This window comes from Harpia harpyja, chromosome 17 (assembly GCF_026419915.1).
Source record: "Harpia harpyja isolate bHarHar1 chromosome 17, bHarHar1 primary haplotype, whole genome shotgun sequence".
Taxonomy (NCBI): domain Eukaryota; kingdom Metazoa; phylum Chordata; class Aves; order Accipitriformes; family Accipitridae; genus Harpia; species Harpia harpyja.
In genome coordinates, this window is record NC_068956.1 from 17028810 (window position 1) to 17045978 (window position 17169).

Genomic DNA, 17169 nt, shown 5'->3' on the forward strand with positions numbered 1-17169 from the left:
TGTAACACTGTTTTCTCTTTTATAATCCAGTCATCTTATATCAGTGATTTAATTCATGAAGGTACCTCACTAAGTTGGTCTCAGTGCTGGGAATTTTTCTTAATGCAACAGCATAATTTAGTATAAAAACAGCAGTCTCAAACACAACGCAGAGGAAGAGCATATTTGTATCAAATTTGTACTGGATTTGGGTGTACGATAGTTGAAAACTACATGGGGATCAATTTGGATCACTTGTCTTGTAATTCTAGAGGTCTGACTGGCCTTGCGTCATCTTCCAGGAGGTGGAGGTCAGTGGAGTGATCAGGAGGAGGTGGATCAGGGAGCACAGAGGAAAAAGAGAGTTTTGGAATGGTCTGTGTAAAATGAGTAGAAACTTCTTCTGACGTTTTAACAGGAAACTCTAATCTCAAAGCTGTTTTAGAAATATTACTTCATCTCATCCCAAGTGTTGGAGCTTTCACACGTATAAGTCGATAAATCATTTGACCTTGGGAGCCAGGTCCTTATTTAGATTAAATGATTCTCCCTTCTGTGATTTTTCTCACTTGTAGAGCTTGCATATCCATATGGCTAGGCTGTTCCTCTTGGAAGGAGTTCTTTAGGTTGAGAAAATTCACCCAGTACTTTTACATCAGTGCTGGCAAATGCAGGTGCACAGCAGCTGAACTGAGTATATGACTGTGATCCATGAGGACATGGATCACTGACAGCATTGCAGGCACACCTCAAAATAAAGCCTTCATATACTATTGTGGTGGCAAGGAAATGTAACTACTTACATAATTTTTTGAAGTTTATTGCTGTCTGGAGTTTATCAGGTGTAGTGGATTTCTGTGGACAGGTTTTGGTTAGGGCGGAGCTATGGGGGCAGCCTCTGTGAGAAGATGCCAGGGGCCACCCCCATGTCAGAGCCAGTTTTCAGTTGGCTCCAAAACGGATCCACCACTGGCCAAAGCTGAGCCCATCAGTGATGCTGTGGTGCATCTGTGATAACATATTTAAGAAAGGGTGAAAAACACTGCATAGGAGCAGTGAGAGAGAAGAGAGAAAATGTGAGAGAAAAAACCCTGCAGACACCAAGGTCAGGGAAGAAGGAGGAGGAGGAGGTGCTCCAGGTGCCAGAGCAGACATTCCCCTGCAGTCCATGGAGAAGACCACGGTGACACAGGTTGTCCTTCTGCAGCCCATGGAGGACCATGGTGGAGCAGATATCCACTCTGCAGCCCATGGAGGACCCCATGCTGCAGCAGGTAGATGTGCCCTTAAGGAAGCTGAAGCCTGTGGAGAGCCCACAACAGAACAGGCTTCTGGCAGGAGCTGTGGCCCATGGAGAGGAGCCCACGCAGGAGCAGGTTTTCTGGCAGGACCTGTGGCCTGTGGGGGACCCACGCTGGAGCAGTCTGTTCCTGAAGGACTGTACCCCATGGAGAATACCTACAATGTAGCATTTCTTGAAGAACTGCAGCCCACGCGAAGGACCTATGTTGGAGCAGTTTGTGAAGGACTGTATCCCATGGGGGGGACCGCATGCTAGATTAAGGGAAAAGCGCGAAGAGGAAGGAGCGGCAGAGACAAGTTGTTAAGGACTGACCACAATCCCCACTCGCCATTTGGATCGCCAAAGCATAGGAGGAAACAAAGAGACAGCAATGAAAGAGTGTCCTCATCTCTGGAAATCTTCTGTTACACAAACTGCACTGAGTCTTTCAATTTTTGTGCTTCCAGTTTGTGAGTTTATGGCAGATCAGTGGGCCTGTCAATATACCTGTAACAGCCAGCTGTGCCAGGGCTTCCCACATAGGAGCCTAAACCTAGGGAAAAGCATTTTTAAATGCTCGTTCCAGAGATTGTGTCCTGAAAGACTGAGGGTCTGAGTCATGGCTCTGAAGCAAGATCTACCATGTTACTTCTGTGTTAGACTGTGGATCTTCCAGATTCCTACCTATATTGTATAGGTACCATATAGGCTGCTGAGCAAAACTAATGCTGTTGGCAGACCAGCTGTGCTCTGCTTATCACACTTCATTTTGTAAATATATTGTTAGGGTAGTGTTTTATTTTTCTCTTGCAGAAACTATAAAAGTTTTGGGTGTGGCCACATAATAAAACAAGACCAATATCATGTAAATATATGTGCAGGTATGTATGTGTATGTGTATTTGTACATCCACATTTCTCACAAACTTTCACTTGACCTCTTCTGTGTCATTTTCATGATTATGATTACGGCTGTATTTGGACTCTGACTTCCCCTGTGCCTGTTTAGTGGATTTAAACTATATGGGTATAACTTCTGGAAATCAGTGAATAAGGAGAAGTTGGGATTTTTTGCTTTTTGTTTTTCAAGAAAAGATTTGTGTTTTAAGTGTGAGACTTGTCTTTAGAACAGTAAAAGGGACTTTGGGAAGTCTTTCTCACAGAGAAAGAAGACCGCATGTGGCTTGACTGTGTGTCTCAGTAAACCTGCAGTGTACAATTTTTGCCATTTTGGCATTATGATTTCTTTTTTTAACTGAAGGTCCTGTGAGTCACCTATTCTTTTAAAGTGATAGTACTATCATGTAGTTTTATCGGCTAGAATAGAACATATCTAATTCATAATGCAGCTGCTGCAATAACATTATCTTGGGTATTTAAGGTGCATTGCAATGTCTTCTCTGGAGTCTGACCTCCACATTCATCTTATCTTCGGTGAGACCAATGGCATTGCAAAATTTGCAAGAGAAAATCATATGTGTAATACTGGCATTAAGTTGTCATCTATGAAAAGATGTCTGGTTTAAAGACAAATAATTATTCAATGTATTTTGAAGTATGCTCATGAAAATGTATTTGTCACTGCTTTATATTTATGGGGGAAAAAATCTTGAACAAAATTTTCTTAGAATGCTAATATGAGACTGTGTTTTACCTAGCATAATTTAGTCCATTTATAATAAGTAAAATGCCTTTAGAAGTGTAAGAGGAGTAGATAAAGAATTGGGAAATCCAGGTAGTCATGTTTGCCTAGAGGCATATTCTGAGAACAGTAGTGAGTCAGAATGCAGATCCTCATGGCTTTGCTGATTTTTGTGGTCGCTGTTGATTACTGTAAAATTGATTCAGGAGCATTGCAGCATCTCTGCATATGTTTAAGCCTAATCTCCATAGTGTCACAGGCATTTTTCCTCTCTGTGGGTATTGTACTGAGTAAGAAAAAATTCTCCTACCCTTCACCTTAGCATTTTTAATTATCAAGGAGCAAAGAAGGACACTATTCAGTAACTTCCCAGTCTTGATCTGGAGTATAGTAGCACAAGTTTTCTGGATTGGTTATTTCAGGACTTCAGTGATAGTCAGATAATGTTTTATTGCATTTGGATCTAGGCTGTGGCAAGGATAGTTTGCTTTGAAAATGTGAAGAATTATTATCGTGTTATTTTTATTTAAAAGTATTTTGGGGTCATACCATGTTATTTAATTAAACTTCTAGTTTGACTTTTTTCTCTCTCTTTTTTAACTCCATCCTGAGAATGAATTTGAGCTTTAACTCCACTAGAGTGTACAATTTCACAGCTTGGCATTGATTTACTGAATTTTTCATCATGTAGAATCCTACTGTATGGACCGTGTGTTACGAAAAGTACCCTTTGCCCATGTAAAACTAAAAAGTAAGGCAATGCAGGGCTTTATCAAGGGTTTTCTCTAAACAGAAAACACATTAAGTAACTACTACTTACATACACAAGGTCTACATTCGGCTATTTCAGTTGGCAAAGTTAACTGGACTGTGTTTGGAAATAGAGGAGGCCTGCCATTTCCTCACAGAAACACTTGTAAAACACTGAGAAATCCCTTTGCAAGGGAAAGTAACATGCAGGATGTGAGTCCAGAACTGAATGAATGATTATACAAGAAAGATATAAGAAACAAGTGTTGAAAAAGTATTATTAGTAAGAAAGAATCTGTTAAAGAAATCGGGAGGTATAGAGGACATTTGCTGCAGAAATGAGAGCCTAAGTTAGGCTGCTAGTGAAAACTGAAACTTGCAAAGGACATTAATACAACAGTAGAAGGTCATTTGCATCTTTAAATACAAAGACAGGAAATAACAAAATAATTGAAGCTGTTACATGTTGATGATGGGACACAAAACCAGGAAAATCTGGTTAGAAACGTAAAACTAATAGATGCTTCACATGGTTGATTTTCACTCAAGGAGGATGTTGACCTTAAAAGCAGCGTGATGGCTAATGGGAATAGGGAAACCACCTCTTTCTTCTATGGTTCTTAAAGAATTGGTTTACTGAAGGGCAGATGTAATAACAAGTGCTTCTTAGTAGAGCTGTTAAATGAGTTGTGATACGTATGATCAGTGAATAGGAAATACAATACCTATTTTTAAAGGGGGACGTAGAATCTGGCGGCCATGGACCTAGCAGCTTAACATCAATAGACTGTAAAGTTATAGAACAGATTTTGATGGAAAGAAAGATTTAAAATACAACTGTAGACAGAAAATGGCATAAAATGCAACCAGAAGTTATTAAGGTAGAAAGTATGGGATTAATCCATATCTTCCAACTGCGAAGAGAATGAAGTAAAATAGTCATGCTCTAAGAGAAGTAATTTATGAAAATAGAGACAAACAGGAGAGTTAAAAGGCAGGCATGAAACTAAGGGGAAGATGGCAACAAATGCTGGCAGAAGAGGAGGTGCCAGGCTGCAGAAGCATAGCTACAGAAGGAAGATACTAAAAGGCTGATTTTACAGTAGACACAGAGGTAGAAAGTCAAAGTACCCTGATGGAATTTGCTGGTGAGGCAGATACAGACATCGATAGATGTTCAGAGCAGGCTAAGAATGTAACTGTGGAAGTAAAAAAGGAGTACAGTAATAGATGTGACATAATGGAAAACAAATAATAGTGACTAATAAAAATATTATGCTATAAGCAGAAACTCATAATTTGGAAATGGCCCAGAAGGAAGAAGGAGCAGAATTTTCATCCTGAGATGATCATCAGCCATCACTGAGGTGCAGACTTAGAAAAACACAATGTGATCTTAGGATATGTCAGCAGAGGTATTTTACAGTAGAGATGGGAAAGTAATGTAAAAAGAAGCAGAAAGCCTTCAACTGAAATTCTAAACATGTTGGTCATCTGTGTTCAAGAAAGATGAGATGAAACTGGGAAAGCACGGAACAATACTTTTTAGGATGATTAGTGGAATGGCAAGCCAGTTATTTGATGAGTCTAGGAGAATGTATGTTGTGTGGTCCAGCAAAGAAAACACTAAGAGTGTTTCTAAGAGCTGTGTATCAACATATTGAAGGGGAACTTAGGGAAAGCTTTTAAAAAAGCTTTATTTATCTGGCCATGAAAATCCTTAGGTTGGGAGCTGTAACAGTGGGGCAACACATAAAATCACAGAACTGCCCTCAAGCCGCTTACCCCAGTTCTGGCATCAGAACTGGATAAATTACCCAAGTCTAAGGAGAAAAATGCACAATTTGTATTTTTTGCTCTTTATGCAGGAAATGTAATAGGAAAGAATTAAAGCTGAACTGATTTGAATCAGCCCATTTGCTAAGTGTGTATGCTGTACCCTGACTGTGCTGCTCTCACAGGATGACTGTGACCTCCAGGCTAGAAGAGAGGAAGCTATAACCTAGTTAAAAGGGTGTGACTTTTAGGTTTTCCTATGTTTAGGCTACACGGAAGAATGGGTTGTAAGGAGGGAGGGTCTGGAACAGGAGAGCATAGGAAATACATACTTAGGAGAAAATGGATACAATTATCCCCTAAATGACTGTTCCTTTCTCCATATTCTGGGATGGGTAACTGTATTAATGATCACACAGTTTCTAATAAGTTGTTTTGTACTTCAAAAAAAGCTGGATGTTTTTCATTGGGCCCTTTATGAGTTGCTAGAAAGGCAGTACCAAGAAGTATCGAGTATCAAGAATATACCCTTTTGCCTGCTTTTATGTGCATAGATCAGTAAAGCCCTTATCCAGTCTGCTGAAATCAATAAAAGTCTTTCACTATATCTTAAATGAGTCCAAGAGCAAATCAAAACTCAGAATATATATTCATTCAGGTCATTTGTTTTCTGGGTTTGAGGTTGACACAGAGTAGAAATAAAAGGTGCGGGGCAGAAGTCTGGTCACATTGACTTACTATGTTTTCCTTCAACTGCTCTTTTAAAGTCAGGGAGATTATTCATGAAGTAGGTTTTTACTCGATGTCTGTAGTAGAATTTTAATGTAGCACAAGGGCTCCCTGCTTAAAAGGGAGTGAAGGTTCTACATTGTTACAATTCAAAATGTCCAAATATCACTTATGAGGTCAGTAACATTTTTGTGATAATTTTCACATTTTAAAATGTGAATACTTTTCTGCTTAAGGTGGTGGAAATGCTAAATGCCTGATAATATGCAGACCTATGGTTAAAATAGCGTATGCTGACTTTTCACTGGTGTGCAAAAATATATGTTACTTATTTTACATTTTATTTTAGAGTAAAACCACTATAGATAATGTAATGTTTTATGAATAGGATCCAAAAGTGACAAAATATTATTTAGCTAATTATTTATTGGTTTCCAGAATGAAACACATGTGATAACTGAAGTTAATTACACAAGCAGAAATGGAAATCTGCAAATGAAAGATTTGGAGATGTTGGAATGCGTAAGTACATGTTTACAGATCTTGTCATTAGCTGAACTCTGTTTTTCTTTTCCTTTCAGTTTGCTCCCAGTATTCTAGAGGAGTTTTTGCCATTTTTGGGCTATATGATAAGAGATCAGTACATACCTTGACCTCATTCTGCAGCGCCTTGCACATCTCCCTCATCACGCCGAGTTTCCCCACGGAGGGTGAGAGTCAGTTTGTGCTGCAGCTGCGGCCATCTCTGCGGGGAGCCCTCCTGAGCTTGCTGGATCATTATGAATGGAACCGCTTTGTCTTCCTGTATGACACAGATCGAGGTGAGTTGTGGCCCAGCTTTCTTACCTCTTTTGTTCAGATGACTTTTGCAAGAACTGTGCATTTTTATATCATACTGAGAGCTTGGGGAGTCAAATTTTAAAGGGCCTTTTGAGGTGAAATACCTCTGACTGACTAGCTGTGTGGCTGAAGGAAGAATTCCTTCGTCTGCAAAAATTGGATATTGGATGCACACAGTATGTAATCAACTGGCCAAAACCTGTGCTTTAAGACTAGAATGCTAAAACATTTTAACTAATGTTAGTGAAAAAAAGACACAGTTCAATAAGCAGAATTTTACAGAATTTTTGCTGTTCACTCTTCAACTCATTTCACAAGTGACAGCAGTACAAAGAAGTAGTGAGGACCAGGCACTTCTCTGCACCTGCAGTGGTGTAAGCTGAGATGCGAGCCAGCCCCTTGGGGCTTCCATGCTTTGGAAGCTCAAGGCAGAAAGAGGCAGCGTAAGGCCCTCAGGCTGCAGCAGAGAAGTGGAGGTAGGAGGAAGTACCTGCCAGACAAGAGGTATCCATGGGGCAGCAGAGGCAAGGAGTGCTGCAGTAGCCCATCTTCTACTCCTTTCATCTGGAGTTATCTCTGCGATGGACTACACCTTTATAAAATATATAGCACGTTACACAAAAGGCTACACTTTCTATCCTCATTCTTCATTCCACAGCCCAGAGTATCTCAGAACCTTGTAAGTGGTAAAAAACTGTGTCACTGCGCCTCACCACTCAGTGCTGAATTGAGAAGTAAAATCTGTTCTCCACATTGTGTGTTCGTTCCTCTGGCAAAGCCCTTTGCCTTTGTTTATGGAATAGGATTGAGCCAACATGGCTGAGCTTCTGTGAAAGAAACAAGATTTTTATGTTGATGGCTTGCTTTCAGGGGGGAAGCGAGGGGCATAGCTGTAGTCAAATAATTATTTTACTACAGCTGTTTCAATATAGCTCCCCGTGTGGACAGTCTATTTTGGAATTAAAGTGGCTTTATTCCAGTATAATTACTCTGCAGTATAAATAGGGAATTATATTGACCTAACTAAATCTGTTTAATTATTTGATTATGGCTATAGAGGTCAATTTTCTCATATATACAAGCACTAAATTTTAGTGAGTTTTTAGCTTAATATACTGCCCAAATAACCTGAATTTAAATCAAAAGGAGTGGTGGAACAAAACGAAATGGTTTATGTTGTTCCTTTTTTTTTTTTTTTTTTTTTTAAGTAAAGATTTTTTTAATGTCTGCTGGACCTACAAAGGAAGATCTGGGAAGCGTTATAGGATGTATTAGATAACTGGAAAGAGAAAAAAAATAGCAAATTTTAAAGTATTCCTACTCAAGACATAGTTATGGGTAACAAGAAAACAAGCACGTAATTACAGGTGTGATCCTACAAATTCAATAAATTGTTAAAAGAAGAAGTGCACAACCTGCAGTCACCTTTCTCATCTAAATTCATACGCTTAATTAGATTGAGACATCATTTTTAAGCATGCAATATCACACCAAGGGCAGTTTCAGAATGTCATCTGTACCAATGTGGTTAATAAACAATTCTTACGGCACTGAACTCAGCAACTCTGAACTCATCAGTGTGTCTTTGATAAATAGATGACATTTGGCAGCTTGGATGCAGGGGGTGCTACATTGGATAGTCTCTCAAATTCTGAACATGTCTTGTGACTCAGTTTAATGCAGGAGAAAATAAGATTCAATTTATCTTTAGGTATTAAGATGACTGTAAAGATACATCATTGCTGAATAATTTTCACTACCATTACGAAATAGAAATTTTTAATGTGGAGCTGAGATATAAGAAAAAAGTAAGTATCATCTCTAACTATCAGTGTAACTGGAAAAAGAAAAAAAAATCATTGATGTTGAGTCATAGGGTCTCTGTCAGTGAGGCAGAACTTAACCTTGTCCAGATTTTTGCCAATTACATGCCAGATGTTTCCCTGTCTCTGAGCAGCCCCATCCAACCAAACTGAAGGAAGGGGAACCCCTTTAGCCTTTTGGTTTTGATACTGGGCCTGCGAGTTGATCTTTGCAGCTTAACCGGGAAGCTATAAATAAACTCTTATGGGGGAAGGCAAGCAATAAGCATAAATTCCAGCCAGACACAGTAGCTGTGTGTGAAGAAGGCAGCATTTAGCAGCTATTAGTTAGTACTGTAAAAGGCAGAAGTCCTTGGCAGAAGGCGATATGACAGAATAAACTTAGGTAAACCTTCAGCAGCAGTGGTAATGTGCTGGGGTGGGCAAATGCATGTTGCTTTCAGACCTGCTTTCCCGGCCTTTCCATCCTGCTTGCTCCTTGGTTCTGTTGCATGCGGGCTCAGTTGCTGTTTGCTCTTAGGGGGTGAACAATTAAATCCTATTATTAAGGTAGGTTTCCCCGCTGTATCACTTCATTCATCTCTTTGACAGCCCCTCAGCTCCCTGCAGGACCCCAGTCTCTTTGCTGCTGGCGGCATCTATGTTAACATTTCAGTTCAGATCAGGAATACACCTTTCTCACATCTTTCCAAGTCATGCCCACATACCGCACTTGGGTTTACACCATGGAGTAGTCTTGGAGCTCACAAACTCTGATGAGGTGGTGGCTTCAGCTATTATGTTAAATCTCCCTTTCCGATGTTCTGCCAAACTCAGAGTCTGGAAAATCACTGTTCTGTGACAGGATGAAGATTCTAGGAAGAATAGCAAAGGTACAAAATGAATTGGATCTAGCAGGGGATGTTACAGGAAAGCAGAAGAGGTTTTGCAAAAGACATTAGACCTAAGAGAAAGATGAAGGAAAAATCAGCTCATTATTTAACAGGAAAAGTGAGCAAGTAAAGCATGACACAGAAGGCTAAAGCCTCAAGGGTCCTTTTGTTTCAATACATTCTTTTTTTCTCTTACCCTTCTTCCATAAAAAGGTTTAATTATGACCCAGTGCTTAATACAATTAATATTAGCAGCAAAGTACCAGGAACACAGACAGGACAGGAAAAAGCAGGCTGAAGAACACCTACCCGAGGTACACGAAGCATAGTGGGAAAGGGCTGAAATGAAAACCATGCCTCCTTGAGATATCCAGAGGAAAGGTAAGTCCAGCAGGAGTGAAGTGCTCAGTTAATATTCCATGTCACCTCTAAAGGGACTTAAGTGCATGAATCAAATGAGTAGACCAGAAGAACATTTAATTTATCCATGTTGTTTTATTGTGATTGAGAGCTATTTCTTTTAAAAAGAGGCACACAATCAAGTGGAGCTGTGCATCTGCAAATCCATGGGATTTTTGACCTAGCGCAGGTATGCCTATGGTATGATTTTGCTAGTTGACGACAATATTTTCTAGCACCAGCAAGCAAAAGTTGGACCCTGAAACCACAGAAGGCGGCTGGAGAAGTTTGTGTGAGGTGTGAGAAGCTGTTAAGAATAGAATCATAGAATTATTTAGGTTGGGAAAGACCCTTAAGATCATCGAGTCCAGCCGTAAACCTAACACTGCCAAGTCCACCACTAAACCATGTCCCTAAGGGCCACGTCTACGTCTTTTAAATGCCTCCAGGGATGGTGACTCAACCACTTCCCAGGGCAGCCTGTTCCCATGCTGACAACCGTTTTGGTCAAGAAATTTTTCCTAATATCGAATATAGAATTGAGAGGTGCAAGAGTGAAGCATACAAGAGGTTGGTGTTAGTTTTCCACATTGTGTGCAGCCTTACTGAGAGCTGGAATGGCTGAAGTTGCTAGTAAAACTGCAGGGATTACCCAGAGCTATGGGGTCCCAGGGTGGAGAGGGGGCTGCGGAGCAGCGTGGGACACCAGGGAGGATGGCAGCCAGCAAGCTGGAAACTGCTTTCGCAGAAGTTCAGCAGCCATTTGAATTCAACCGTGTTTCCCAGCAAGAGTTTTCAGTCCCTGACTGTGACTAAAGAGCGGTAGCAGGAGGGGTAGAGCTACCAGCTGGCTTAGCAGTTGGCTCACCAGAGGCGAGGACTGTAAAATAGTTATAGTTCTGTAGAAATCAGGCATCGTATGTGAGCCTGTTTATGCCCCTTGTTGATGTTTTTTTTTTTTTTTCCTTTGCTCCTTGTAATTACATATTGTTCATTAAACCAACTCAGGCATGGTTGCAGGTGAGGAGAATCAGCTTGCTGTGCACAAGGTAAATTTAATTTTCCCACATTTCTGGATAGTGTTTTTATAGCAATGCCTTTAAAGTTGAAACTGTTCTGTTTTATGACAGTCTAAACTTGGCAGAAGGGTTACACAAGTCCTGATGGCCTGTTCGAATTAATCCTACAGTACACAGAGCAGCAATCTCCAAGCTTTTGTCTTTGAGGACTTGTGGAGGATAGGTAAGTCCCAGAAGCCTGGAGAAGGCAAAGAAAGGTGCAGGAGATTTATAGCTCTCCCTCTTATTTTGAGAGAGATTATGGAGTCGGTTATTTACCATGAGTTTATCAAGTTGGTGAGGGGCCTGGAGCACAAGTCTTATGAGGAGCGGCTGAGGGAGCTGGGGCTGTTTAGTCTGGAGAAGAAGAGGCTGAGGGGAGACCTTATCACTCTCTACAACTACCTGAAAGGGGGTTGTAGTGAGGTGGGTGCTGGTCTCTTCTGTCAGGTGGCTGGTGATAGGACAAGAGGAAATGGCCTCAAGTTGAGGCAAGGGAGATTTAGGTTAGATATTAGGAAAAATTTTTTTACTGAGAGGGTTGTCAGACATTGGAACAGGCTGCCCAGGGAAGTGGTTGAGTCACCATCCCTGGAGATATTCAAAAAGCGCGTAGACGGGGTACTCCATAACATGGTTTAGTGGGCATGGTTGATGGTTGGACTCGATGATCTTGAAGGTCTTTTCCAACCTAAATGATTCTGTGATTCTATGATTCTATGATTCTATGATCAGGCTAATCTAATTTTCTCCTTGGCAAAGTAGCTGGCCAGCAGTAAGCAGTAGGTTTGGTGTATCCATGATTAGTACCTCCAGTGATAGTGCTTCATGCCTGACATTCTCCCAGAAAAAATAGAAAATAGAGATTCAAATATAGCATGGCTTCTTGAAAATTAGGAACCATAGCCCCAAAATTGTTATTAATGACACATTTTAAAAGTAAGAGGAGGTCTCAGGTGAGGTGCAAGGGATTTGTCTTTGCTCTGGCCTAGTGAACATCCAGTATGAATTTGCATGATAGCACAGAGAATGGCTTTTGTGGGTAGCCAGCCTGGCCAAGGTAAGAGTGATACAAGATAAGTTCAGAGTTCAAAATTACCTTGCTAAATAGACAGATCAAGAAGGTGAAATATGATAAAGGTTGTACAAAGGGTAAACTTAGTAGGGAAGAATCAAAGGTACAGACACAAAGTGCAGAGTAACTGGCTCAGCGGTAGTATGAGGAGAAATGTTTCAGGAGTTGTGAGCCATAACAATAATATAAGTCCAGAAAGCCATACTGTTTCCAATAAAGTAAATGTTATTTTGAAATTTAGGAAAAAGAATGTTGCGTGTGAGAAATGAAAGCTGAATATTGCTCTCTCCCAGCTGGTTATGCTGCTGTGTCATGTGCTGGGATTTCCACTGCAACAGAAAAGATCAAAACTTTCCAGTAAGCTGAGGAAGTGGAATGGGATCGAGTGGATAAGACACATAGAGGACATGATGGTGGCAGCACTGTCCCACCACTTTTTCCTTGCTCTTTGAAGGTACTGGGTACTGTTCACAGCTATATCAAGGGCCTTCGGTATGATCATGGCACAAGGATCAGGCATCCATTGGTGGAATGGCACTGTGGTCACTGACTACCACATACAGATAGCATGTATATAAGTATCAAGGGTCCAGAGGAGAGGAAGAATATAAAAAAAAAAATCATGGCCTGTGAGAAAAAGCTTCAAGAATTGAGATTTTTTTTATTCTAGGTCTGTTAAGAAGCAAAGACCAATTCTTCTTTGTACCCACTGAGATCAAGGCAAGAATTAGAATTATTCTGCAGAAAGGCAGATTTAAGGTGTTACTAGGAAAAATGTTTCAATAAGGTTATAATAATCTGAGGAGGTTACGGGGATTCTTACCACTAGAGGTTTTAAAGAAGAGGTTAGAAAACATCTGCAGTGATCTGCTTTGCTACATCCGGCCTCAGATGATTTCTTATGTCCTCAGGATTTGTTTTTATGTAATTTTCATGATTTCTCTAGGAAACTGGGAATGGCTTCTTCACAGTACTTGGACACTGAAAAGATAATTTTCTGCTATGGAGCAACTTTCAATAATATATTATTGCTATTCAATTATATATATAGCCTTTGTAAAACATTTAGTATGTTCTATTATTCAGAAATCAGATCAAAAACATTCAAAGTGACTTAGATAAAAACACTGTAAAATCAGGTTCCAGGACTATAATTATAATATGGTACTCAATAAGTTAAGTTACTGTTAGCTGCGTATTTAGGAACTGCAAGAATTGGCCCTACATCAAGCTTTACTTGATATTTTTACTGCACTTGTGAACAGATTTGTCAATGTCTTGATAGCGAACAGAGTAATAATGTAATAGCAAGTTGGAAAGTTATTTCAATAGTTAGCTCAATTGAAAGAGCTAGAGATACTAAAGCCAGTAGTGATGTAGAAATATAGCCTACATGTTTTTCTGCATAAAAATACTGAGTCAAGTCTCTTATTTGTGAAATACGTTAGAAAGACCAAGTGTTGCTAATGAACAGCAAATTGAAGATGGACTTACAACACAGTACTGCCAAAAAAAAGTGCTGTTTAGTTATTAATTATTTTCTGCATAACACTGTTAAGCCCAGACCTACATCGCTCTTGCAAACTGCTAGAATGTCACAGGGTGTTTCAGGTAAGCCTGAGAAGCAACAGTTGTGTGCTGGATCAGAGAGAAGATTATGCTGGGAATCTGACTTTATTCAGTTGCAGTGATCCACTTGGTCTTGGGCCCTCTTTTCATTATGATTACCAGGAAGAATTTGGAAGGATTCCCACAATAAGCATTTTTCATCCTACTGACCTTTGGCAAAATGTCCAAGAATAAAAGAGAAACGGAAGTTCATGACTGTCCACTAAAAATGAAAGGTTCTTACCTGCATCATGCAGTTATGTACCAAACTTTTGTGAAACAAAGATCAGTGCTGTCACGACATTGCAGAAATATTGATATGATGTATTCCAGCAAATAAGCAGTATCCAATACCTGGTCTCGTAGTGTTTATTAGACTATTCTAACATCTGGTCTGTATGTTTGAACTTTTCCATATTTTGTGTCTTTACAATTGCTGAGATCAAAATCATCAGTGTTTTCAACATGTCAGCTGTTACCTTTTTTAGAGTAGTTCCATCAAGTCCAGTGGTCAAACTGGTTTGGAGTTTCAGTAGCCCAAATACATCCCAGGAATAGGATGGCACTTAGGCTGTAGGTGAACAGAAAAAAGTCCTCACTAGGTTTGATAAAAAAGCTGTTTGTTTGTCTTCAGCAAACACTCTACATGGGCCCTTAATCATGTCATCCATATTGGGATCCAAGTACCACAGTGTTTGTTGTTTACCAAAGTCATGTTGTAATTTCATGCAGGCCAATCTGAACTGATACAAAAAACATAGAGAAAAAGTTGTTTTACCAAATACCAGTGAGTGTAGAAAACTGTAGTAAGTTTGCCAGCCTCCTTCATATAATCAGCTGCTGTCTATACTCAGTAAATTCCATGTTTTTAATGTAATAGACAAATGTGCTTTATCCATCAATAATTGGTTTGCAGCAAATTTTGTTTTGCCAGTGTTAGCTCATTAATAATTGTGCCAGCAACATGCCAGCTTGTCCTCATCTTCTCAGCAGGCGATAGCAGCTTGAAAGTATAGGTAGTAAATGCACACGTGAAACTAAATGCAGCTGGATGCTAACATCAGCATCAGTAATGACACTGTGACTTTCCATCTTTCCCTTGTCTTGCCACCAAAGAGAAGCAATAATGGTGAACCAGCATGGTCATCATGGAATGAGCTCAGAATTCACTACATATGAAAATCTTCCAAGAGCTTTTAGACTGCTTCGTTAAATAAAAGTACTCCTCTTGTTGATTGAAACAATTGAACATTAGATTAAGGTCGAAATTAACAGAAAATACAGGTATGGAAATCAAAATCTGATCATCAAGTGTACAGATGGCTCCCCTGACTTTGCTATTCCATGGAAGATATGGATCAAACTAAGCTGCATCAGAACTTTTCTGGGTGTTTTGGTCATCTGGCTAAACACTCAGAATATGCAGTGCAGCCTAATATGCAAATGCCATAGAAATATATAAATCAGAAAACATTAAATAAACTGTTGCTCATTATATTCCTGATGTGAAGAATTTGCTTTTCTTTATTCTGGGTTAGTGGATGCCATGGAGAAGACAAGAGACTCGTGATAATTTTAAATATTGCTTTTCAAGTTGCCATGCCAGTGAATCAGCTTTGCCCTTTTTAATAATTTGTTTGTGACAGTGTTGCAGAATCCTTAGAGCTGAGTTCTTTTCTCAGTAGCATTTATCTCAGGTTTGCACATGTGTAACTCAAGAGTATGCCTGTAGCTTCTATATGCTTTTATATTACAACTTCCTAATGTAAATAACATTTCTATTTCCAATGGCTTGTTCTAATAGTACCAGAGCAATTGCATTTACAGAACCTGGCACAAACAGTTAATTTATTGTTACCTGCATATGTAACACATTCCTTTAAATGGAAACATGTCATTTTTAGCTATTTGTTGCACACATTCTGTATTTACTTGAGAGCAGGACAGTGCAGTCTGTAATTCTGAATATCTGTTTCCATTTATTTAAGAGATTTTCCACACCAGGAAGTTATACTGCAGATAAGAAAGGAAGTGACTTTATAGTATAGCAGTTTTTCTGAAAAAAAAATCCTGAACTGGCATTTTTACTCTGGATTGTCTGCATAGCAAAGTTAAGTTCAGTTGCTCTTTGCTCTTATAAGTTACGAGTAGCAAGTCTGAGTGCATTTCTGAGTACATGCTGTACCTGAGGATGTGAGTACATATTGCTCTCAGTAGGAATTTTAGTCACTTGCCCGATACAGATAAGCTATAATAAAAGGTCTGCATACTGTATGTTAAGAAGTGTATGCTTTAAAAACTGATTTTATGATTATTTGATCCAAAATAAGAGCAGGTGGTTTATATACATACTGATGGGACATCTTTTCCATGGATTAAATAAATTACTTCTAGAGAACAAAGTTTTAAGGAGAAATTAATGTTGTGGTTTACTGATATTTAGCTTTCATATTAATCTTTAGGATAGACTCTGCCCTTCCTTACCTATATCTGTATCAGTGGTATCACAATTGACAAACCTGGAAAAAACAATCTTCAGTGAAGGGACTGTGGCAGCCTTACATCAGCATAATCAAGAGCATCTTTACTAAGTATGAAGCTGTCCTATGTTACCACTACACATTGGTCAGTAATAACACTGCAGACAGTTGATAGATACAACATCCAGTAGCGTGGACTTCCAAAGAAGGCCTTGAAAAGACTCAGACGAGGAAGCCAGCCACACATCCAAATGCTTATGCTTTAGAAATTTCTTTCAGTATGGACATCTGAGTCCTGCAGCTGCTGTACATAGCCTTTTATATGGCCACAGGTGTTGGCTTCAGTGCTGGAGCACGGAGTGGTAGCAAACAAAGGGGAGTATAGTCGATGCTGCCAGAGACCAGACGTAGTGCCAACTTAATACTGAATGTAAAACAAATACTTGTGCCAGTTTGTTTCTAAATGCATTTTTAGTTAGAAAAATTAGCTTGTCTTTTGAGAGCATTATCTATGTGTAGATGAATGTTCCAAGTTTTAATACAGTATAAAGCAGGCTTTTTAAAAATCAAAATAAATAAACAAAGTATAGACTTACAAATATCAAAACCTACTATTCTATTGTTTATGCTCTTATTGTTTAAGAAAGAATCAATCTGTATTATACTAATTTAATACTTCCTGATCACTTCTTGGCATATTTTTTGAGACATTTATCCCTTATGTAGTACAAATTACTTCTCTGGAGCTGCAGCAGGAAGTAAAGGTAATTCAGCATTAGAGTGTGTTGTGAAGTAAATCTGTGTTTGTATTCAAGGGCATTTCTGGAGTTACACGTTCTTAATTCAGCTGATTGAAC

General features: G+C 39.4%; 1 protein-coding gene across 11 annotated transcripts in view; it reads left to right on the forward strand.

Moving 5' to 3' along the window:
* Positions 1 to 17169, forward strand: part of GRIA4 (glutamate ionotropic receptor AMPA type subunit 4) — a 251649-nt gene that overhangs the window by 70810 nt on the left and 163670 nt on the right. For all 11 annotated transcript variants that reach the window (XR_008238900.1, XR_008238899.1, XM_052812292.1 and 8 more), the window contains exon 3: positions 6739 to 6978. Coding sequence is in view for 9 of the 11 variants with exons in the window: in XM_052812292.1 (XP_052668252.1) it covers positions 6739 to 6978 (240 nt within the window). In the remaining 2 variants the exon portion in view is untranslated. The remainder of the gene's footprint in view (positions 1 to 6738; positions 6979 to 17169) is intronic.